At 36.1% G+C, this 20,254-nt stretch overlaps 1 protein-coding gene and 1 long non-coding RNA gene across 3 annotated transcripts; one reads left to right on the plus strand and one right to left on the minus strand.

The window, feature by feature from the left end:
• Positions 1 to 9,850: 9,850 nt before the first annotated feature.
• On the plus strand, positions 9,851 to 15,029 carry LOC149692829 (uncharacterized). Its single transcript, XM_089868834.1, has 4 exons — positions 9,851 to 10,016; positions 10,103 to 10,326; positions 13,809 to 14,116; positions 14,585 to 15,029. The coding sequence occupies exons 1-4, from the start codon at positions 9,890 to 9,892 to the stop codon at positions 14,808 to 14,810; spliced, it is 885 nt and encodes a 294-aa protein (XP_089724960.1). The 5' UTR covers positions 9,851 to 9,889; the 3' UTR covers positions 14,811 to 15,029.
• Positions 15,030 to 19,193: 4,164 nt separating this feature from the next.
• Positions 19,194 to 20,210, minus strand: LOC149692830 (uncharacterized). 2 transcript variants are annotated; one of them, XR_016382881.1, is made up of 4 exons: positions 19,976 to 20,210; positions 19,741 to 19,854; positions 19,550 to 19,628; positions 19,194 to 19,480 (listed from the first exon to the last, which is right to left on the minus strand). It is a non-coding gene; the product is annotated as an uncharacterized LOC149692830 (long non-coding RNA). The 2 variants fall into 2 exon arrangements; XR_016382880.1 differs by having other exon boundaries at positions 19,741 to 20,210.
• Positions 20,211 to 20,254: the final 44 nt, after the last annotated feature.

The raw sequence follows: 20,254 nt of genomic DNA on the forward strand, positions 1-20,254 counted from the left end.
AATTACCAGTCGTCGGTAATCTAGCTTAATTACCAGTCGTCGGTAATCTAGCTTAATTACCAGTCGTCGGTAATCTAGCTTAATTACCAGTCGTCGGTAATCTAGCTTAATTACCAGTCCTCGGTAATATAGCTTAATTACCGGTCGTCGTTAATCTAGCTTAATTACCGGTCGTCGGTAATCTAGCTTAATTACCGGTCGTCGGTAATCTAGCTTAATTACCGGTCGTCGTCGGTAATCTAGCTTAATTACCGGTCGTCGTCGGTAATCTAGCTTAATTACCGATCGTCGGTAATCTAGCTTAATTACCGGTCGTCGGTAATCTAGCTTAATTACCGGTCGTCGGTAATCTAGCTTAATTACCGGTCGTCGGTAATCTAGCTTAATTACCGGTCGTCGTCGGTAATCTAGCTTAATTACCGATCGTCGGTAATCTAGCTTAATTACCGATCGTCGGTAATCTAGCTTAATTACCGGTCGTCGTTAGTCTAGCTTAATTACCGGTCGTCGGTAATCTAGCTTAATTACCGGTCGTCGGTAATCTAGCTTAATTACCGGTCGTCGGTAATCTAGCTTAATTACCGGTCGTCGGTAATCTAGCTTAATTACCGATCGTCGTTAATCTAGCTTAATTACCGATCGTCGGTAATCTAGCTTAATTACCGGTCGTCGGTAATCTAGCTTAATAACCGGTCGTCGGTAATCTAGCTTAATTACCGATCGTCGGTAATCTAGCTTAATTACCGGTCGTCGGTAATCTAGCTTAATTACCGGTCGTCGGTAATCTAGCTTAATTACCGGTCGTCGGTAATCTAGCTTAATTACCGGTCGTCGGTAATCTAGCTTAATTACCGGTCGTCGGTAATCTAGCTTAATTACCGGTCGTCGGTAATCTAGCTTAATTACCGGTCGTCGGTAATCTAGCTTAATTACCGGTCGTCGGTAATCTAGCTTAATTACCGGTCGTCGGTAATCTAGCTTAATTACCGGTCGTCGGTAATCTAGCTTAATTACCGATCGTCGGTAATCTAGCTTAATTACCGGTCGTCGGTAATCTAGCTTAATTACCGGTCGTCGGTAATCTAGCTTAATTACCGGTCGTCGGTAATCTAGCTTAATTACCGGTCGTCGGTAATCTAGGTTAATTACCGGTCGTCGGTAATCTAGCTTAATTACCGGTCGTCGGTAATCTAGCTTAATTACCATTCGTCTGTAATGTAGCTTAATTACCGGTCGTCGGTAATCTAGCTTAATTACCATTCGTCTGTAATGTAGCTTAATTACCAGCCGTCGGTAATCTAGCTTAATTACCAGCCGTCGGTAATCTACCTTAATTACCAGCCGTCGGTAATCTACCTTAATTACCAGCCGTCGGTAATCTACCTTAATTACCAGCCGTCGGTAATCTGGCTTAATTACCAGTCGTCGGTAATCTAGCTTAATTACCATTCGTCGGTAATGTAGCTTAATTACCATTCGTCGGTAATCTAGCTTAATTACCAGTCGTCGGTAATCTAGCTTAATTACCAGTCGTCGGTAATCTGGTTTAATTACCATTCGTCGGTAATCTGAATTAATTACCAGTCGTCGGTAATCTGGTTTAATTACCAGTCGTCGGTAATCTAGTTTAATTACCCTTAATTGGTAATCTAGATTAATTACCCTTAATTGGTAATCTAGATTAATTACCCTTAATTGGTAATCTAGATTAATTACCCTTAATTGGTAATCTAGATTTATCACCCTTAATTGGTAATCTAGATTAATTACCCTTAATTGGTAATCTAGATTAATTACCCTTAATTTGTAATCTAGATTAATTACCCTTAATTGGTAATCTAGATTAATTACCCTTAATTGGTAATCTAGATTAATTACCCTTAATTGGTAATCTAGATTAATTACCCTTAATTAGTAATCTAGATTAATTACCCTTAATTGGTAATCTAGATTAATTACCCTTAATTGGTAATCTAGATTAATTACCCTTAATTGGTAATCTAGATTAATTACCCTTAATTGGTAATCTAGATTAATTACCCTTAATTGGTAATCTAGATTAATTACCCTTAATTGGTAATCTAGATTAATTACCCTTAATTGGTAATCTAGATTAATTACCCTTAATTGATAATCTAGATTAATTGCCCTTAATTGATAATTTAATTAGTAACCCTTAATTGGTAATTTAATTAGTAACCCTTAATTGGTAATTTAATTAGTAACCCTTAATTGGTAATTTAATTAGTAACCCTTAATTGGTAATTTAATTAGTAACCCTTAATTCGTAATTTAATTAGTAACCATTAATTCGTAATTTAATTAGTAACCATTAATTCGTAATTTAATTAGTAACCATTAATTCGTAATTTAATTAGTAACCATTAATTCGTAATCTAGTTTAATAACCTCTAATTGGTAGTCTAGTTTAATTAACTCTAATTGATAATTTATTTTAAGAACGTTTAATTGGTAAACTACTTTAATTATTTAAATTCGTAATCTAGTTTTTTTATCTTTAATTGGGAGTCTAGTTTAATTATCTTTAATTGGGAGTCTAGTTTAATTATCTTTTATTGGTAATCCAGAATAATTAGCAGGGAAAAGTTAAAATGTCCATTAAGCTAGTTTGAATTTGACTATATCCGCGACAATTTAGACCCGTGTGTTTTGATGGCGTCGCTGTAGCGGCCGCGTCAACGTCACTGCAGCAATATTAAAGCCGTCTTATCTCACTATCGATAGGCCATTCCAACCAAAAGGCATTAAGAAGAAACAATCGGATTATTATGAGGCAACTATACGTTAAAAAAGGCCAACATTGGTCTCGCTGATATTTCCTAATAAAACAGTGTATAAATGCTAAAATATCGCAGATTGGGGTAGTTTTTAAAATTAAACATACTTAAAATTAATTTTTCTCAAAAACCTTAAAAATGGTCCTAGAAAAAGGTTTAAATTTTGATATAAAACCGTTCCCAAACACAACAAACGAATATTTCATGTCAAAAAGGTGGCCACAAAATGGCTAAATTTGAAAAAAACTCCATGTTATTTTTATGGGAAAATTTAACTTTTTCACCAAAAGGGCTGATTAATTTTATGGAAATGAAAACCACCCTTAGCAACTTTATTTTTCATACAATAAACTAATGGGTGGATCTTCTTGAAATTTTAACCACATATTGAGGGCCCGAATTGTAGTTCTGTGGAATTTTTTCAAAGCAGTTAATACGATACAAAAAAAGTTATAACCAATCAAAAAACCATCCTTATACATTAAAGTCGGTATGAGGTCTTATCTAAGAGAGCTATCGCTCTGCTAGAATATATTTTGTTTGTTATTTATTTAACTTATTGAGCGTTACATCGCTTTAAGAAAGAACAATTGAACATTATTGAGAAACGTGACTAAAATTAACGTTTCAAGTGCCTGTTGCTCTGCCTTACTCAAATCATCATTATCAGGAATGTATGGAGGGGTTGGAATGGCTAAGTTCAAATCCTAATCGGCTTGAAATGATCTTGGAAACAACTGGCGTGACTTAATTTACGCTAGTGACGTCATAGCCTGACGTAAAAATCGTGTTTACCAGTTAAATTATTTTCATTCATTCATTGGCTGCCAAAAAAAAAACTTGTTTGCTATAATTCTGCACCCTCTACCCTTGGTGCTCTTCCTAGGCTGAGAGAATCGAATATGAACGCGAACGGCGGCGAATCAGCGCATTTAACTTTAAAAAATCTAAAGGGTCACTTCTGCCATGCCTTTTTTAACGAGTCATGGCATTTTTCGCCTTCGGTAGACAGCTAAACAACAAAAAGGACTCGCCTTATGTTTCCACCATCAAGGGTACAACGAGAGCCCCCTTTGCCATTCCAGCCCCTCCATACATTCCAGTTATAATATATAATGGTTTCGAATCACCCCTTCGAGTAAGAACAGCGAAATTGCGTGAGTCTTTGGTGGAAGCCACGCCATTTGGACGCTAGACGTTTCTCGTGACCCTTGCATATCGTCGCGTAAATCTTATTCTTTGCTATGTGACATTTTGGTGTTTCGGCACATCAGTACATGATGGTGTTTTTAGAAGCCAATAAGTACAGACTGGTGTCACAACCTAATATTGATCAATGATCGCAAGTGAAAATGGTGGTTAATTATCTATTAGTTAGCGTAGTGAAATACAGATTTCAGTGAATTGTAAACGCGGTCCTCTGCAGTGTAACAACAGACAAAACAGACAGACAGAAGCGTCGGGGACAGAACCTCTTGGTAACACACACGACACTCAGAGAGCTAATATAAATTAATGTCACGATCCATGGCAGCTAACCCAAATAGCTGTTAGTCTTCTATCGTTCTCTATGACTGCTGCAACTTAGATCTGAAAGTTCTTTTGTCTAAATGGTTTACGAAAATCGTATAGTTCGACTTGGCGTAGTTGAGGTAAGGAAAACAATAAGTGTTCATTTCCCGCATTTTGAGAATTCCACTTTTTAACGTGACTAAAAAAGGGCACGGTTCTACTCTACAATTTTAGGGTCAACTAATTGGGTATTAATCGTAATTAGGAAAGATTTTTTTTATCGATTTCGAGATTTTCCAAACCAGGACTTTCAATTAAAGACTAATTAATGTCAGTTACAGCGAACCTTTCTCTTAAAGGGAGACTCTCAGCTGAAAATCTTAGTGCCATGTTTTTTTTTTCCTGGTTCGTTTCTATTAAATATGAAGTCTAAAATTTTTTTCGGATCTTTCAAACAATAATTTCAATGAAAATTAAATTTTTTAAAATTTGTTAGGCTTAGCAGTGGATCTCGATTTTAGCGCACTTACCTACCGGCCAATAAAAACCTCTTTAGGGATAGAGCCAAATCAGCCAATCCCGTGAGGGTTAGAAAATATTAAGTGGTATGTTGTCTGCTTCAAACAGGAAAAACTGAGTTCCCAAGGGCGGGAAATAAGTATTTTTTTAGAGTGGGCTCGTTACCAGTGACTCCGCGGTGCCCGTCGTCTGCTACAGTTTGAGGAGGATAGTAATTGTGTTGCAGCTTGACTCTGCTGAAGTGTAAAAGATGGGTTTTTAATTCTTTCCTACTCGAAGATCACAAAAAATAATAGTAACAATAATCTAAGAACACAGATCTTCCCATTCCAAAGGCTAATAACTAGACACTCAAGATATACAACAAAATACGACCCGCCACATTTTAGTATAATATGATTACGAGAGTAATTTGAGTTTAAGTGAAACGTATAAAAGCATAAACCTGCTAATTACTAAAGTTCCTAATCCGCTTATCGTTAGACCAAGGATTATTTAAAATGTCTAAGGATAAAACGCAGAGAAGGAAATATCGAAGGTAGATGTTCCAAACGATACCTAGCGGACACAATCGGCAAACCGGAAAGCCAATATTTTGAAGCGTCAACACGTGACCGGGTTCTTGAAAGTTTTGTCGCTCTCTGTCTGCTCTAGCAGATCTACTTAAACCTTGCCTATTAAACTAAATTAGTGCAAACTCACCTCATATATTCTTGAACTGAATGTTTGCTTTAATCAAGGATTGTTGCTTTAATCTATTATTAAAATTAAATTATGATTTTTAGGAACTAACCTCATTCTTGAATCTTGAACTAAATGTTCTTAAAGACCGTTAACAATTTGAAATAGAACTATACAGCTTTCGAAAACTATCTCTCTTTCGTCTATGCTTTCGCGATAATAAGATAGGTGGCGCCATATCGGTAGTTCTTTTCCGTTTGACGCACCAAAACAGTAGGTGGAGAAGAGGGGGATGGGTTAAAATTTCGGAACAACTAGAGAACATTCCCTTACTATAGAGATCTGTGTGTGCGTTTTATCCTTAGACATTTTAAATAATCCTTGGTTAGACGATCTAAAACGCGTCTTTCTTTCGAGTGCTAAAAAGTAGAATACATATTTCTGAACTTAATGCAGACGACGCAAATGAGACTCGCCCGAGAAAACCTTCGGGAGCAGGCTTGGAAATAAGGTTTATTTCTGAACTAGTCCTCCGGACCAGTGACCCCTGATGTCTTAAATATGAAACTGGTCCCGGGACCAGTGACCCATCCCCTAATTATTTTTCTACTGGTCCCAGGACTTGTGGTCGTTCTCTCTTCTAAAAAAATCTCTCTCGGCTTAGGGTTGTATACACAACTGGACTCATGGAGTCGAAATTTATGTTAAAATGAAAATAATTAAAGAGGTCCCCATATCAATTTTTAATAAAAGTAGGAATTAATATACTAGTCATTGGGACCAGTGACCATCACGTTTTGAATAAAAAAAGTGGTCCAAGCTATTAATAAACTGGTTTTTGACCTGTAAACCTGTCTTATTTCCTACCCTGTTTGGGAGTTGACTCTTATAAATCGCGGGCGCTGATTGGCCGGTAGGTCGCTTTATCAGAATTCAAATGCATGTTTTCGATACAAAACTTCAAATATTGTTTAATACAAAAAATAGCGCTTCAAAAAATGAGAAAAAATTCAAGGCGACATATTTTAACATAAGGAATCAGAATAAAAATATTTAATTTTTGCCAATAGTGTCCCTTTAATGGCTAGGAGTTCGCAGACACAACCTTAAGGAATTCAACCAAACCAATTCTAAAAGCTCTAATTGTCATTTTTCAGGAAACATTACATGTGGAAGTGACCAAAAATGTTATTCGCTTAGTGAAGGAAGTTTTAAAAATGATCGCCAATGTCAGGTATGACGCTTTTAAATTTTTTCAAACATTCAGAACGCATTTCTACACAGTAGTCTAGAAAAATTCAAAACCAATTTTTTAAATAATTAAGTAACCTAGAGAATAAGTAATTTTTCTTGAACCGAATTCACTATTATTACCTATAACTATATATAAGCTTATGATCTTCCAATACGTAGGTAAGTCAGAATGGCTTCTATAGATGACTACTCTGTCTAAAGGCAGATTCCGGCGAGGGGTTCATTATGATAATTTCTCCCCCACAAAACGCTTCACCAAACTGCCACTGATGGCTACTTCTAAAAGATGATTTGCTTGTGGTATAAGTAAAACTGTAAAAGTACTCACTAATGATAATTAATGCCCAGATCACACCCTTTGCTTATCCATTGGGCCTGATGGGCACTGGCCCACGAGCTTCACACACAGAGCCTCTTGTGGGGTCCCCTTGATTCAAACATATATTACTATGTTGGGCACAGTGAATTGCAGTGCACGGGGGACCTGTAATGTTAAGATGCCACTTCGCTTTACCTAGGTAACCGAAGCTAGTCTTGCAAGACAAAAAAAAATCAATCTCAGTCATCAGAAATGCACATTCGCAGGTTTTCACTGATAGCAATAATACTTAGTATACTAGTACCAAAAGTGAGATGAGATTAGAAGTGAAGGGCTCTAGCATTGATAGTAGATCCTGGCACTAGTGAACAAATTTGAAGATTTTATGCCGCTTCCCACGCGCCTACACTACTGAGAAAAAAATTGGTCGAGTTCCAAAAAGATTTCCTACCCCCTTCCCCTCAACCTAAAGCCGCCGAACACGGACGCGGCTCCTTGAATCTAGTTCGGCCGTCTACCACCGCGAGCGTCTCACGTTTTGGAGGGAAAATTCAGACTATACCGCTACTAGAGGCCCAACCGTTCTTGTGTTATCAAGAATATTCACTTTCGCCGAGTGAAGAATTTGGTTAGCTCAGTACTTCTTGTCTCATCTCACTTCTGGTAGTACTAGTACTACTGCTTATTGAGGGGCTTGATGCCATTTCGGGTTGCACATGCCCTTCGTCAAGGTTTAACCTAACAAAAAAGAAAAGCCTGACGGTCAAGGTCAGATCTCTTTGCTACTTGAAGGACAAGACTCATTTAAAATGTATTTTTTAAATAAAATTTTCGTCTTCAAAGTAAGACTAGTTTCGGTAAAATAAGTAACATTTCACCAAGATACAATTTGTTTTCCTGAAATAATTTTAAAACCCGGTTCTCACCCTTTAATCTGTTCTGATATTTGAAATGTGCATTAATTTGTTTCCCCTCTTCTGTGTCATAATTACGTGAGAGGTTCGCTCTCATGCTTCAAACTAAACTTAGGAGTAACGTTACGATTAAGATTAGGCTTAAGCCTTAGTTGCAATTTTGAGTTATTTAAGTAAGGAAATGATACTTCATGTAATTTATTAGAATCATAAGTTTATTTACAAACAAAAAATATAGTGGGAGCTTTCGGACCGCGGTCCTTCTTCAGCCAAGTTTTAATCTATACTGGATTTTAATCTAAGCCTTAATTCTTGTATACCTTATGTTAAGGTCTTTTATTAAGCGAAAGAACGCGATAAGGTAAAAACATATATTCATTACTAATTAAAAGACTACCCGTATGAAACAGATTCCATGTTGTTCTGTGCATGCCATCTCCGGCCGAACTGCCCTCGTCGTTTACTTCTCTCCGCAGGAAAGTTATCTAATGTCTATTATTAATCTATTATTTAATGTCTATTATTAACCTATTATTTAATGTCTATTGTGATCCCAACACCTTTTAGCTATACTATCAGAAAGTAAATTTTTAAATTAATTGCTTAAATATTTTATTGTTTTCATAATGTACTAAATAATAGACACGTTTAATGGCGTGTTTAAAATTTTACGATTTAAGTAAAGCTTCTTCTTGAAGTAAAAATTTCTAAAACAATCATCACTAGCCTTCGCTAGTTCATTTTCTTAAAGTAAAGGTAAAACCGACGTGTAGATTAAAACCCCATCTTGGTAACATAGCAGTCGTAGTTGCAGTCGGTTTTGTTTCGGTTACAATGGAAGAAATAAAACAAAATATTAAGTTCGGCTCTACGACGCTTTTAAGGTCCGATTATTCATGAAATCTGTGATTTAAAAGGGTCAAAAAGAAAAATCTACTTGAAACATGCAGTTTATGTAGAAAATCTTATCCAATAGAGTGTCTCGAAAATTTCGAGTTTTGAAAATACGTTTTGTTATTACAGTGTCGAAGAAATTCTTATATCAAAATACGAACTTGAAGACAAGGATTTATTTACTGATATTCCCGAAGTATATGATACTTTCTTTTAGCTTAACTTTGACTTAGCTAAACTTTGACTTAGCTAAACTTTGACTTAGCTATTTCTATCAGATGCAATTTTGCACTTCTATTTCTTCCATGAACCTATTTTTAATGCGCGTAGGAAATGGACATCTTTTTAATGCCACTTGATTACAGCCTATTGAGTCGAAACGAGAATTTCAATATCTCTCGTCTGAGTACCGTTTTTCGAAACACATGGACTTTCATCATGTCACCTGCTCCCCTTGCCATCACCAAATCAAGTTCAAATTTCTTGAGCATCCAAGAAAAGGTGAGTACTAACAGAAGTGAGATGAGACTAGAAGTATCGAGGTAACCAAATTTGTCACTCGGCGAAAGTGAATATTCTTGATAACACACCAACGGTTGGCCCTCTAGTAGCGGTTTCTGAATTTTCCCTCCAAAACGTGAGACGCTCGTGGCGGTAGACGGCCGAACTAGATTCAAGCACAGGCGTCAGTGTTCCGCGGCTTTAGGGTGAGGGGAAGGGGGTAGGAAATGTTTTTGGAACTCGACCAATTTTTTTTCTCTGTAGGGTAGGCGCGATTGAAGCGGCATAAAATCCTCAAATTTGTTCACTAGTGCCAGGATCTACTACCAATGCTAGAGCCCTTCACTTCTAGTCTCATCTCACTTCTGGTACTAAATATAACTTACAGAGAGATAGCCTTCGATAGTCCTGAAGTAATGTTGAAAATGTTAAATTATTAAATCTTTTGTCAGGTTGGCGTATGTTTTGTCGCATGCTTGATTGTGGTCTCACTGTTCATGTCCTTCTTTAAAACTAATAAAATTGCGAAGGAAGAAAAAACACGAGGAACTAATTTAAGAAGAATATTTTTCGAACACTTCAAGGACTATTTGTGGAATAATATGTTTCTCTTCTTTTTCGAGCGTAAGTATTGCCATTGCAATCATAATTATAACCTAGAGCCTCATAAAAATCAATGGACTTGTGTTACCGAGTCATTTACGTTGCAGCTTATTCCCGTATTCCGTTAATTGGTACGTGGAAGATAGTTTGCGCGTGTTGGCTTTTCTGCGTCATGTTTGTCAACATTGAAATCTCGAGTTACCTCAAGTCCGAATTCACGGAGATAAACTACGCCAAAATCGAAACTGTGCAAGATCTGATCGAACAACGTGGGAAATTTAAGATAGGAGTTATGCAAGGAGGCTTGGAACAGAGATTCATACAAGAAAAGGTACCTTTGAACTACTTATACTTGTATCAAAAATTAATGACTTCTTTCCTGCGAAGTATATTCGAGAGATTTTTTATGACTCCCTCCGGTGCTTGGATGCCGGATTAATAGACATAGAAGGGAAACGTTTAGGCATGGTGAGTGGTTTGTGTAGCCCAGTAAGAAAAGTACAGTTGTATCAATGGACCCTGCGAGACATTTCGTTGTTTGAGTTGGAGGTGGGAGATAAAACCATTCCTAGAGCCGGTATTAGCCTTGGGAGTATTCGGAACATACCCTTGCCTTTGCGCAACAGCTATTGGGGATATTTCAGGAATTCAGGAGCACTTTGATAGATGGGACAAAATGTTTCAACCATCCTTACGGATACTTTAAGCAGTTTGTGTAACATAAAAGGGTACTATACTTTCCAGGAGAAGTCATTAACTTGCGACTTAATTGGTAGTTATAAAATGTGTCGAGGAATAGACAAAAGTATTTTCCTCACGTCACTAGGTGAAAACTAAACGTTTCTTAGAAAACTAGAAGAGTAAGTAAAACGTTTGAGCGCTAAAACCCCGAAAACAAATTCAATTCAATGACCTGACTGACTGTCTCAAGAAGAAATATACCATAAAAAGCATCAATCGTGAGATTTTAGGTTTCTACTCTTACGCCGGTGTCAGTGGGCAAGTAAGCCTCACTCCTTTTCATTTTCGTCATTGCTCTGCTCATTCCTATTGGATCCCGTGAGGATAGGTCATACAGACGCGAATGACGTATTCCGACTAGAGAAAAAAAAAACCTCGAGCAAAGTAAACATAAAATGGTGGCTGCCCGCGGTGCTGAAACGGTACGCCAGTTGTTTTTAATTGCCATTAACAAGTTAGTTAAAGATTTTGAACCTAACTTGATGGATTTTGAATATGTGTCTCTACGTGAAAATCGTTCTATAATTATTTCTAAATCGAATCAGGTGTACTATACTTACGATTTCATAAAAGAGTTCCAAAAACCAAAGCCAGGCTTAACGAAAAGGTAAAAGGGATAGATGGTGGAAAACATAGAGTTAGATAAAGTTTTAAAGGCGAATGCATACATACGCCGCTGAGCCGTTGCCGCTCTCCGTTGTCGCCGGCGCGCATGCGCTAAACCATCTCGGTTCATGCCGCGCCGTGCTCCACTTGCCGCTCGTGAGCCCTGACGAGAATAGGATATTTTTCTATTTTCGCCGAAGGTAACGGAACGGCGGAGAAGCGCAATCCAATCACGACAGTTTAGACGATCACGTGGTTTCTTTTGAAAGCAGACGAATATATTATTTATATAATATATATTATTATTATATATATTTATTTATATATATTATTATTATATATATTTATTTATATATATTATTATTTTACATAATATATATTTATATATATTATTATTATATATTTATTTATATATACATTTTTATTTTATATATATATATGTATATTTTATTACATAATTACATGCGGTCCGTATATAGTGTATAATATGGATTTGGAAATCTCCTTGTTGCCGCCTCTTGAGAAATATACCTTTAAGACACTTGGTTCTCTCTCTCTCTTGTTTATATTATTAACAAGTAAAGTTAATAATAATTTTCGTCGTCTCAAGAGCAATAAATGGGAATCCATTTTACCCAAGTATTCGTCTGCTACTGGGTTTCATTATATTTTGTGCCTACAACGCCACATATATCTATGGAAATCGGTGGCGTTGGTGCTAGCGACGCGTCAAACCAAACTGTAGGTGTGCATGATTTTCCGCTGACGCGCTCCGTTGGCCGTTGCCGCTACCGTTCCGTTTACCGCTCCCAAACCCATGTATGCATCCGCCTTAAGTCCTGCCTCCGTTTTCACCCCCACCCCAGCTATTAAAGGGGATTATCGACTATCAGGCGACGGTATACGGACTAAATACCCCCAAGACAAAAGACCCCCGGTCATAATCCCCCCATTTTTAAAAACGTACAAAATCCCCCGGTCATTTTCCCCCCATCGTAGTTAAGAGTACAAAATCCCCCCACCCTCTAGACAAAATCCCCCCACCCTCTAGACAAAATCCCCCACACTCTAGACAAAATCTACCCACCCTCTAGACAAAATCCCCCACGCTCTAGACAAATTCCCCGGTCATAATCCCCCGACAATAAAAAATACAATATCAATATTATCTAAAACACTGGAAGCCTCAGCGATCTGGTGGCGTAGTTAATTAATTAGCTGGCACCTTTTCCAAAATATTTTCCTATTAATTAGCTGGCACCTTTTCCAAAATATTCTCCTATTAAATAGCTGGCACCTTTTCCAAAATATTCTCCTATTAATTAGCTGGCACCTTTCCAAAATACTCTCCTATTAATTAGCTGGCACCTTTTCCAAAATATTCTCCTATTAATTAGCTGGCACCTTTTCCAAAATATTCTCCTATTAATTAGCTGGCACCTTTCCAAAATATTCTCCTATTAATTAGCTGACACCTTTTCCAAAATATTCTCCTATTAATTAGCTGGCACTTTTTCCAAAATATTCTCCTATTAATTAGCTGGCACCTTTTCCAAAATATTCTCCTATTAATTAGCTGGCACCTTTTCCAAAGTATTCTCCTATTAATTAGCTGGCACCTTTTCCAAAATATTCTCCTATTAATTAGCTGGCACCTTTTCCAAAATATTCTCCTATTAATTAGCTGGCACCTTTTCCAAAATATTCTCCTATTAATTAGCTGGCACCTTTTTCAAAATATTCTTCTATTAATTAGCTGGCACCTTTTCCAAAATATTCTCCTATAAATTAGCTGGCACCTTTTCCAAAATATTCTCCTATTAATTAGCTGGCACCTTTTCCAAAATATTCTCCTATTAATTAGCTGGCATCTTTTCCAAAATATTCTCCTATTAATTAGCTGGCACCTTTTCCAAAATATTCTCCTATTAATTAGCTGGCACCTTTTCCAAAATATTCTCCTATTAATTAGCAGGCACCTTTTCTAAAATATTCTCCTATTAATTAGCTGCCACCTTTTCCAAAATATATTAGCGACCAACAAAGGTATGCCTTTTCCAAAATGTTATTTTTTACATTTATTGGGGGGAATGTGTCCTAGGGCTGGGGGGAATTTGTCCTAGGGCTGGGGGTATTTTGTCTTCATCATCCATTCGGGGGAAATTGTCCGGGGGATTTTGTCTCCTACCTGAGGGGATTATGTCTTTTTCTTCTCTAATGGGGGGATTATGTCCGGGGGATTATGTCCAGGGGTATTATGTCCTACATTCTCAGGCGACACCGGACGCAATTTTATGCTTTCTTATGGTACATTTCTTCTTGTTGTCTAACTGAAAATTATAAACGTCCGTACAATCCGCCGATATAATTTATTTAGTATACTGCTTTTCTTCATCCCATGCATCGTGACAATTTGACTTTTTATGTCCATCTTACTGCCAATTTGGCAATTTGCTGTATTTCCAGAGTTTAACAGATTCAAGCTTTGCAATGTTGGACGAGATTCTGCAGGACGAAAAATATGGTCGTCTAGTGTCGGTTGAGGAACTTGCCCTCGGGAACGTTTTCGAAGACATTCGAGAAAGGAAACTGGTCTTAATCTCCGGCTCTATCATCGTCTTGAGCCTCATGACTCACCGATTTTACGATAGAGAAAACCTCTACTATTTTAAAGAGATCTACTTTACGTCACCCCCCATCGACAACAGCTACGCGGTTAATCTTTACTCGAAACACTTTGCCGGAACACCCCAGGCTAGAATATTCAATAAAATGTGAGCATTCCCCAAGGAATTTTACGATTCTTTCGTATTGACTCAAATCAATATTAGACGATTTAGTTTGTCAGCTGCCAGGATTGCAGTTGTCAGATATTTAATATTCACCTTCTTAGTTCGGAGATTAGAACGAAAACGTCCTACACATCATCATTAAAATATTATCTGAAATCTTAAAAAGAACTAAAACACTGAAGCAATGAAGATTTTACCGTCTGCAGATGCTTATCAGTAAAAAGCAATTATTGAAATTCTATAGGGAAATAATTTTGTTACTATACTCCTTTCGACTTAATGACGTAATATTTTGGATTCCCAAGCTTATGCTGTTCTTTGAGGTTAAATAGTGATAAAAAACTACTAAGAAGCAAATTCCGCACAAATTATTTTTTCTCTAGATTAACAATTGTACTTAACTGAAACAAATAAGCTTGTTAAGCATAACATAAAATTATTTTTGCTCAGGTTGAGAAATGCTTTCGAACAACGCTACGGAGACAAGATAGCCTGGCCTGTGTACTTCACTTTTGGGTTCTTGAAATGGACTGAACCTGTTACAGAGAGCACCAACCTGAGCTTCGAAGGATCCAAAAGCGTCTTTCTTCTCTACATCATAAGAAACATCATCGCCATTACTGTTTTTGCCATTGAATATTATACCGTTCAAGTTTACAATTTGTGCTTCAAGTAATATTATAGCAGTATGGTGTTTAACCTTCGATTGTGATTATATAAAATCAAATTATTGGTATTTCACTCATAATTTAAGTGCATCGAAGAAAATTATTCGTGCATATTTTTATTAGCTTAAATGAAACGTTTGACTGACTGGTTTGTTGGTCTATGTTCAACAGAAAGGGATTTAAAACACGTTGAATATTGCAATAAACGGCATTTTGATTTTTTCTGATGGTTTTTCATACTTTCATGAAATACTTAATTCATATTGCATATGTAACCAGAAGCCGATTAGGCTTTACACATGAAGTACGTAAAACGTGCCCTGGGAGAGCTACACGAAATTCTCTAAGCTCCAAGGAAAGAACCTCCCCTTACGCGGCGGAACATAATTCAGTAACGCGGCTCCTGCGCATCTTTGTGATCCTTCCGCCTTAAGAACCGATTTACCAGGTACATAATTTAGGGAACTACTATAAAGACTGAGTAGAGTGTCTAATTTTCGAGTCTACTATTATTCGCAGAGCTATTTTTCTGGTGAAATTTAAAAAATTCTTATTATATTTAGTTGAAGACTTATTAAATGACTCAAAAGTTTTCGAAACTTGAGCTTTAAAACGTTGAATATAATATAAAGACTAACGAACGATACCGCAAATAAGCCTTCCGAGCTTCCCGGTTATGTCGACGGCGAGGTCGAGTCGAGGTCCCATGCAAGAAAATAGTAATAGCCGTCACCGATTGGTCTGGCATTAAAGAGGTTATCTACGGTTAGGGGGCTTATGATTGGTTAAAAGCTTTTTTGTTCGTCTGCTTAAATTTTACTTCGGGAATGTCATGAAATCCATGGCCAAAGCTATGGAAAAGTGGGACTTGCGTACTTTATGTGTGAAGCATAATCAGCTTTTGATGTAACCAGCCTAAAAATAACTCTTTCAGTAAGAGCTTACCTATAAGAACTGAAAGGAAAGGATCATTACTTTTGCATGTTAATTTTAAATTAAAGGCCATGATATGAGTAGTTCGTGTTTCTCAATTAATTTTAGTTTATTATAAACTAAAAACGAAAATTAAAATGAATAGATATGAGGCGCCAGTACAGCTTTTTAGAACCTGTGACGCTTTAGTCGAATTAATATAATTCGACGTAGGAGAGTGCAGGAACATGAATTAGAACCGGAGTATACGCTAGAGGAGCTTGAACGATCCTGAAACCGTTAGCAAGCCTTTCGGTAAAAACCGGGGCTCTGATGCACTGTGGCGGCCTAGTCGGAGATAGAACCTAGCTGTTTGCCCCTTTCTTGTCATTGGACGTTATGCTAGCGAATCAAAACTCGATACACATACGACATCACAGTATCTTTAAATTATTATAAAAATGACACTAAAATGAATGGGTTATTTGGTATGTTAGAAATAATAGAATAGAAGTTTATTGTGCATAAAAAGAATCACGCAGGATTCACGGGATGATACACAGTAAATTGGTATTTACATGGATTAGAATATATTTACAGAAAAATGAGGAAACAATAAAAAATTAAACAGAGCAAAGTACAGATTACAATATTCAATAATTGATAAAATTGTCAGAATTTGAATCTATGTACAGTAATTTCAAAAATCATTAAAATGTAAACAATTCAAAATGTAGTTCACAAAATTGAATAGAAAAAATATCAAAAATATCGTTGAATTTATTTCAAATGTTTTGCATCCGAATTAAGGGGTGTAAACTATTATGTGTTATATAAAAGGTGGAGCGGTGACGCGAAGCCTGATGGACCTGAAAGTTCAATTTTTCTAAAAGGGCAGGTAAGTACAAAAAGTGGTGGATGAGTTTATTAACAATAATAATAATATAATAATTTAAGACTATAATTCTTTTCGCTGCTATTTTCCTATTTTTTTGTGTAATACTACATATTTAAAAAAGGTTTTCAATATACCTAGTAAGGTTTTCAATAATAGTGGTTATTTAAAGATCTCGTATATTTCTTTAGTGTTTTCTCAAATATTGGTAGGCATACTGTACTGTGTTACGTAAATAAACAGGAAATTAAAATGCCCTCCCCTTCTCAAAACGTACCAAACAAATACGAAAATCTCGTTTTGCGTGACTGTTTTATAGGTTTTCAGAATTTCCTAGTGTTTTATGTGTAGCGGTGCAGCAGAGCATGAATTTTCTATGGGGTGATAATTACACTTTCGTGGAGTTAAATGAAGATAATAGCTTTTTGAAGTTTTATTTGTTTATAACTTAATTTAATGGCGTAGGCAAAAATCCAATAAAACACGTCTCGCTTTTTGGCGTCTCGCGCGCTGTAGGCTTTAGGATCATGAGAGTGAAGCCAACTTTAGCTTGTTTGTGTGTAACGGGAATCTTACGCCTTTTAATATTTTCTTCGAGTGAGAACGGAACGAATGAGGAATATCTAAACGTTCTTGAGTCATAATAACTACAACAGCGAACTAGTAAACCTTGAGTTAATTTTTAAATAATAATAATAAGTCCTGCTACTTCATGGATTTCAATAGTCCCGGAATGAATTAGTTGTTACGGCTGAAGAAGGACCACTGTTCGAAAGCTCCCGGAATTAATTTTTAAGACTTTTAGTTTGAATAAACTATTGAAATCCATGAAGTAGCAGGACTTATTATTATTATTATTAAAAAATTAACAGTTAAATCACCACGGAGCGGAATTTTAATATTTATAAACCTTGAATTAAATTGGTTAAACCAAGAAGTTATATCTAGTATCTCAGAGAGAAGGTATACATTCTCCAGATTTCCAGCTTTATCTCCAGTCCAAACGTAGGTCCGCAGTCAATCCCCGTCTCTAAATTACAACCAGCATCTCATTGGTTCTTGAAAACTCACGTCAGCGCGACGACGCGAGTGACGAAAATTACAGTCATATTTTCCGACTGGGGAGAGGCGAAATAGCCCGGCGCCTCCTTTTACGTCCCCCCTTGTATTTTGAAAGGGGGACTGGGACTATGGCGCGCGAATACAAAGGCATCTTATACCTTCTCTCTGAGATACTGATATAACTTCTTGGTTAAACTAAAGCCTAGTACACCGTGCGGGTAATTTCAAGAACTAAAGGAAAAATAACTAATATGTGTTTTCAAAGCGAACTTTAGTCAAAGAATAATGAAGATATACGGAAAAAACAATATTAGATGTAAAAAACTGTCCACCTTTATAATGCGTAGTTGTTGCTGGTCAAAAGTAAGCTCAATTTGCTTTAAATAGAATTACTTTGGTTTTGTGGATGGATATATGGGCATTGATCTTTTCAGAAAAAGATCTTTGCGGCCTCATTAAAAGTGGCTCAATATTTGTTTTGAAGCTGACCAATAAAAGGTTCGATCACCATAATGGTCATCATCTAAACCTCTAGGGCACTTCTGGTGTTGCGGGAATGATAAAATTTGGCATACTAGTAGGACTTAGCATACAAAGAAAGGAAAAAGTCCCAAAAGCGGGAATTTTCCCCTGTTAGCCCCTGAAATGGGGGTTTTATAATTTAGATCCCCTCGTAATAAGACATTATAATTTAGATCCCCTCGTAATAGGACATTATAATTTAATTTTTTCGTCTTTTAATATTAATATTTTTTACTAATATGATTTTTTCGTATTGTAAAATTTATGTTTTTTACTTAATGTTTTAGTAAATAAATTTTTTACTCATTTCCTTTTCATTTTGTCTAAAATGGTTCTAAGCGTGTTTTGATTCATTTAGTTTTTCTTAAATCTATTCTGTTGATTAAAAGTGTTACTTGCCACAATATAGTGTTCTTCGAATAGAAATACGGTTAACAAATGTGATTATAGTGTTCTTCGAATAGAAATACGGTTAACAACTGTGATAAATGTGGTAATGTGGTAAAAGTCGATTTAAGAAAAGCCAAGTCAGAAAAACATTCTTCAGAAGTTTTAAGTCGAATAAAATGTTGGTTCACCTGGAGATAATAACTTGGCCGTATTTTAGATCTCACTTCTTTTTACGGCCAAACAACTTGGCATATTTTTACAGAGTTGTTTTTGTTGGGATTAATTCGGATGTGAAGTGAAATGAGTTTATAGCAAGTTGTTAAGAGATTTTAGAAATATACTTAAATTTTCCTAGTCTGGGGTTGTGCTTTAAACCGTACACCGATATATAATTTGTGACGGGATGTTTGCTTCAATTCAGCTATTGTTTACTTAGTTGAGAGCCATTTGCTGTTCAGATCAGATGACATTTTCAGAAACACTTTCGGATCTCATCTTATCTGAGATAAAAACGATGTTGTAGACCGTTGAAACAGATATCTGTGGTATCGGACGAAGTTTTGGATTTAAACCTATTAAGAATGTAAATGCTTGCAATGTATTCAAAACCTATATACTTAAAAAAGAGTTCTTATTTCCGCTTTCAAGGGAGATTGAAAGGATTATAAGATTAAACATTTGATTAAATAATTTATTTAACAATTACAATTATAACAGAAGTAAAGATTACGGGTAATCATTTTAGAACAATTAAAGATAACGCATCGAGGGACTATTCACTCAAAATATTACATCTTTTGAGCGTTAGGCATATAGAGGTAATCATTTTAGTGCAGTTAAAGGCTTCTCAAGTTCGCATCGAGGGGCTACACACTCACATTTTCCATTAGTGTTGCACTAACACAATTGCAACAGAAGTTAATAAAAATTTGCTATTTAATTTAAAACTATTTAAGCTAGAGTCACCAAAGTAAATCTTTACAAAGCTTCAGTATGAACCGCTGACAATCGAATTTTGCAATTCGAGTACTAAGAACTGGCGATTCTAGTTCAGAGAATTTTAAATTAAAATCGAAGAATAGTAATTATGCTTTAAAAATTCGCAATACTATTTCAATCGCTACAACTAACACACTAAATTTATTTTCAAAACATACCGTGATGTACTATCTTATTTAGTTTTCCTGTATCTAGTTCAGGGTTTGTTTTCATTACTTCAAAACACCAGACTTCCCCTTAAAGCGATCCGATTGGGTTATGGGTTAATTCTCCTTTTATTATAGAAAAAAATATACATGAACGAAATGAAAAACGTATTGGAGATAATAATAAAGGGGGGCACGTAAGTAATAAAGTCGTATCATACACATCGATTACGGAGACATTACTAACAAGGTTAATAACAAAGGTGCGCCAATAGCTTATGACGGCAAACATAGAAATGTGAACGCAGTTTTTCTCCATAAGTAGAATTATAAGTTGGTGAAAGTGCACTTTATAAAATACGATAAAGGGTAAGAATTGCCAATGCTTAACCTAATGGAAAAGAAAGTAGTACTCTGAATTCATATTTGTTTTCGGAGAAGAAACAAAGCGTATCCAACTGTTCCTAAATCAGAAAATATTTTGGTTTAAAGAGTGGTTCGTAGACTTATTCATCTACATAACAAG

This window comes from Phalangium opilio, unplaced genomic scaffold (genome assembly GCF_054372755.1).
Source record: "Phalangium opilio isolate 3A_F unplaced genomic scaffold, DU_Popi_V2 ptg000024l_1, whole genome shotgun sequence".
In the NCBI taxonomy this organism is placed as follows: Eukaryota; Metazoa; Arthropoda; class Arachnida; order Opiliones; family Phalangiidae; genus Phalangium; species Phalangium opilio.

What these genes read in the sequence shown, in the direction of transcription:
- LOC149692829 (XM_089868834.1), top strand. Translation starts at nt 9,890, where the DNA reads ATGTCCTTCTTTAAAACTAATAAAATTGCGAAGGAAGAAAAAACACGA. An exon ending in GTTTCTCTTCTTTTTCGAGC is followed by an intron (nt 10,017 to 10,102) that starts GTAAGTATTGCC and finishes TTTACGTTGCAG; the next exon opens with CTTATTCCCGTATTCCGTTA. An exon ending in GCTAGAATATTCAATAAAAT is followed by an intron (nt 14,117 to 14,584) that starts GTGAGCATTCCC and finishes ATTTTTGCTCAG; the next exon opens with GTTGAGAAATGCTTTCGAAC.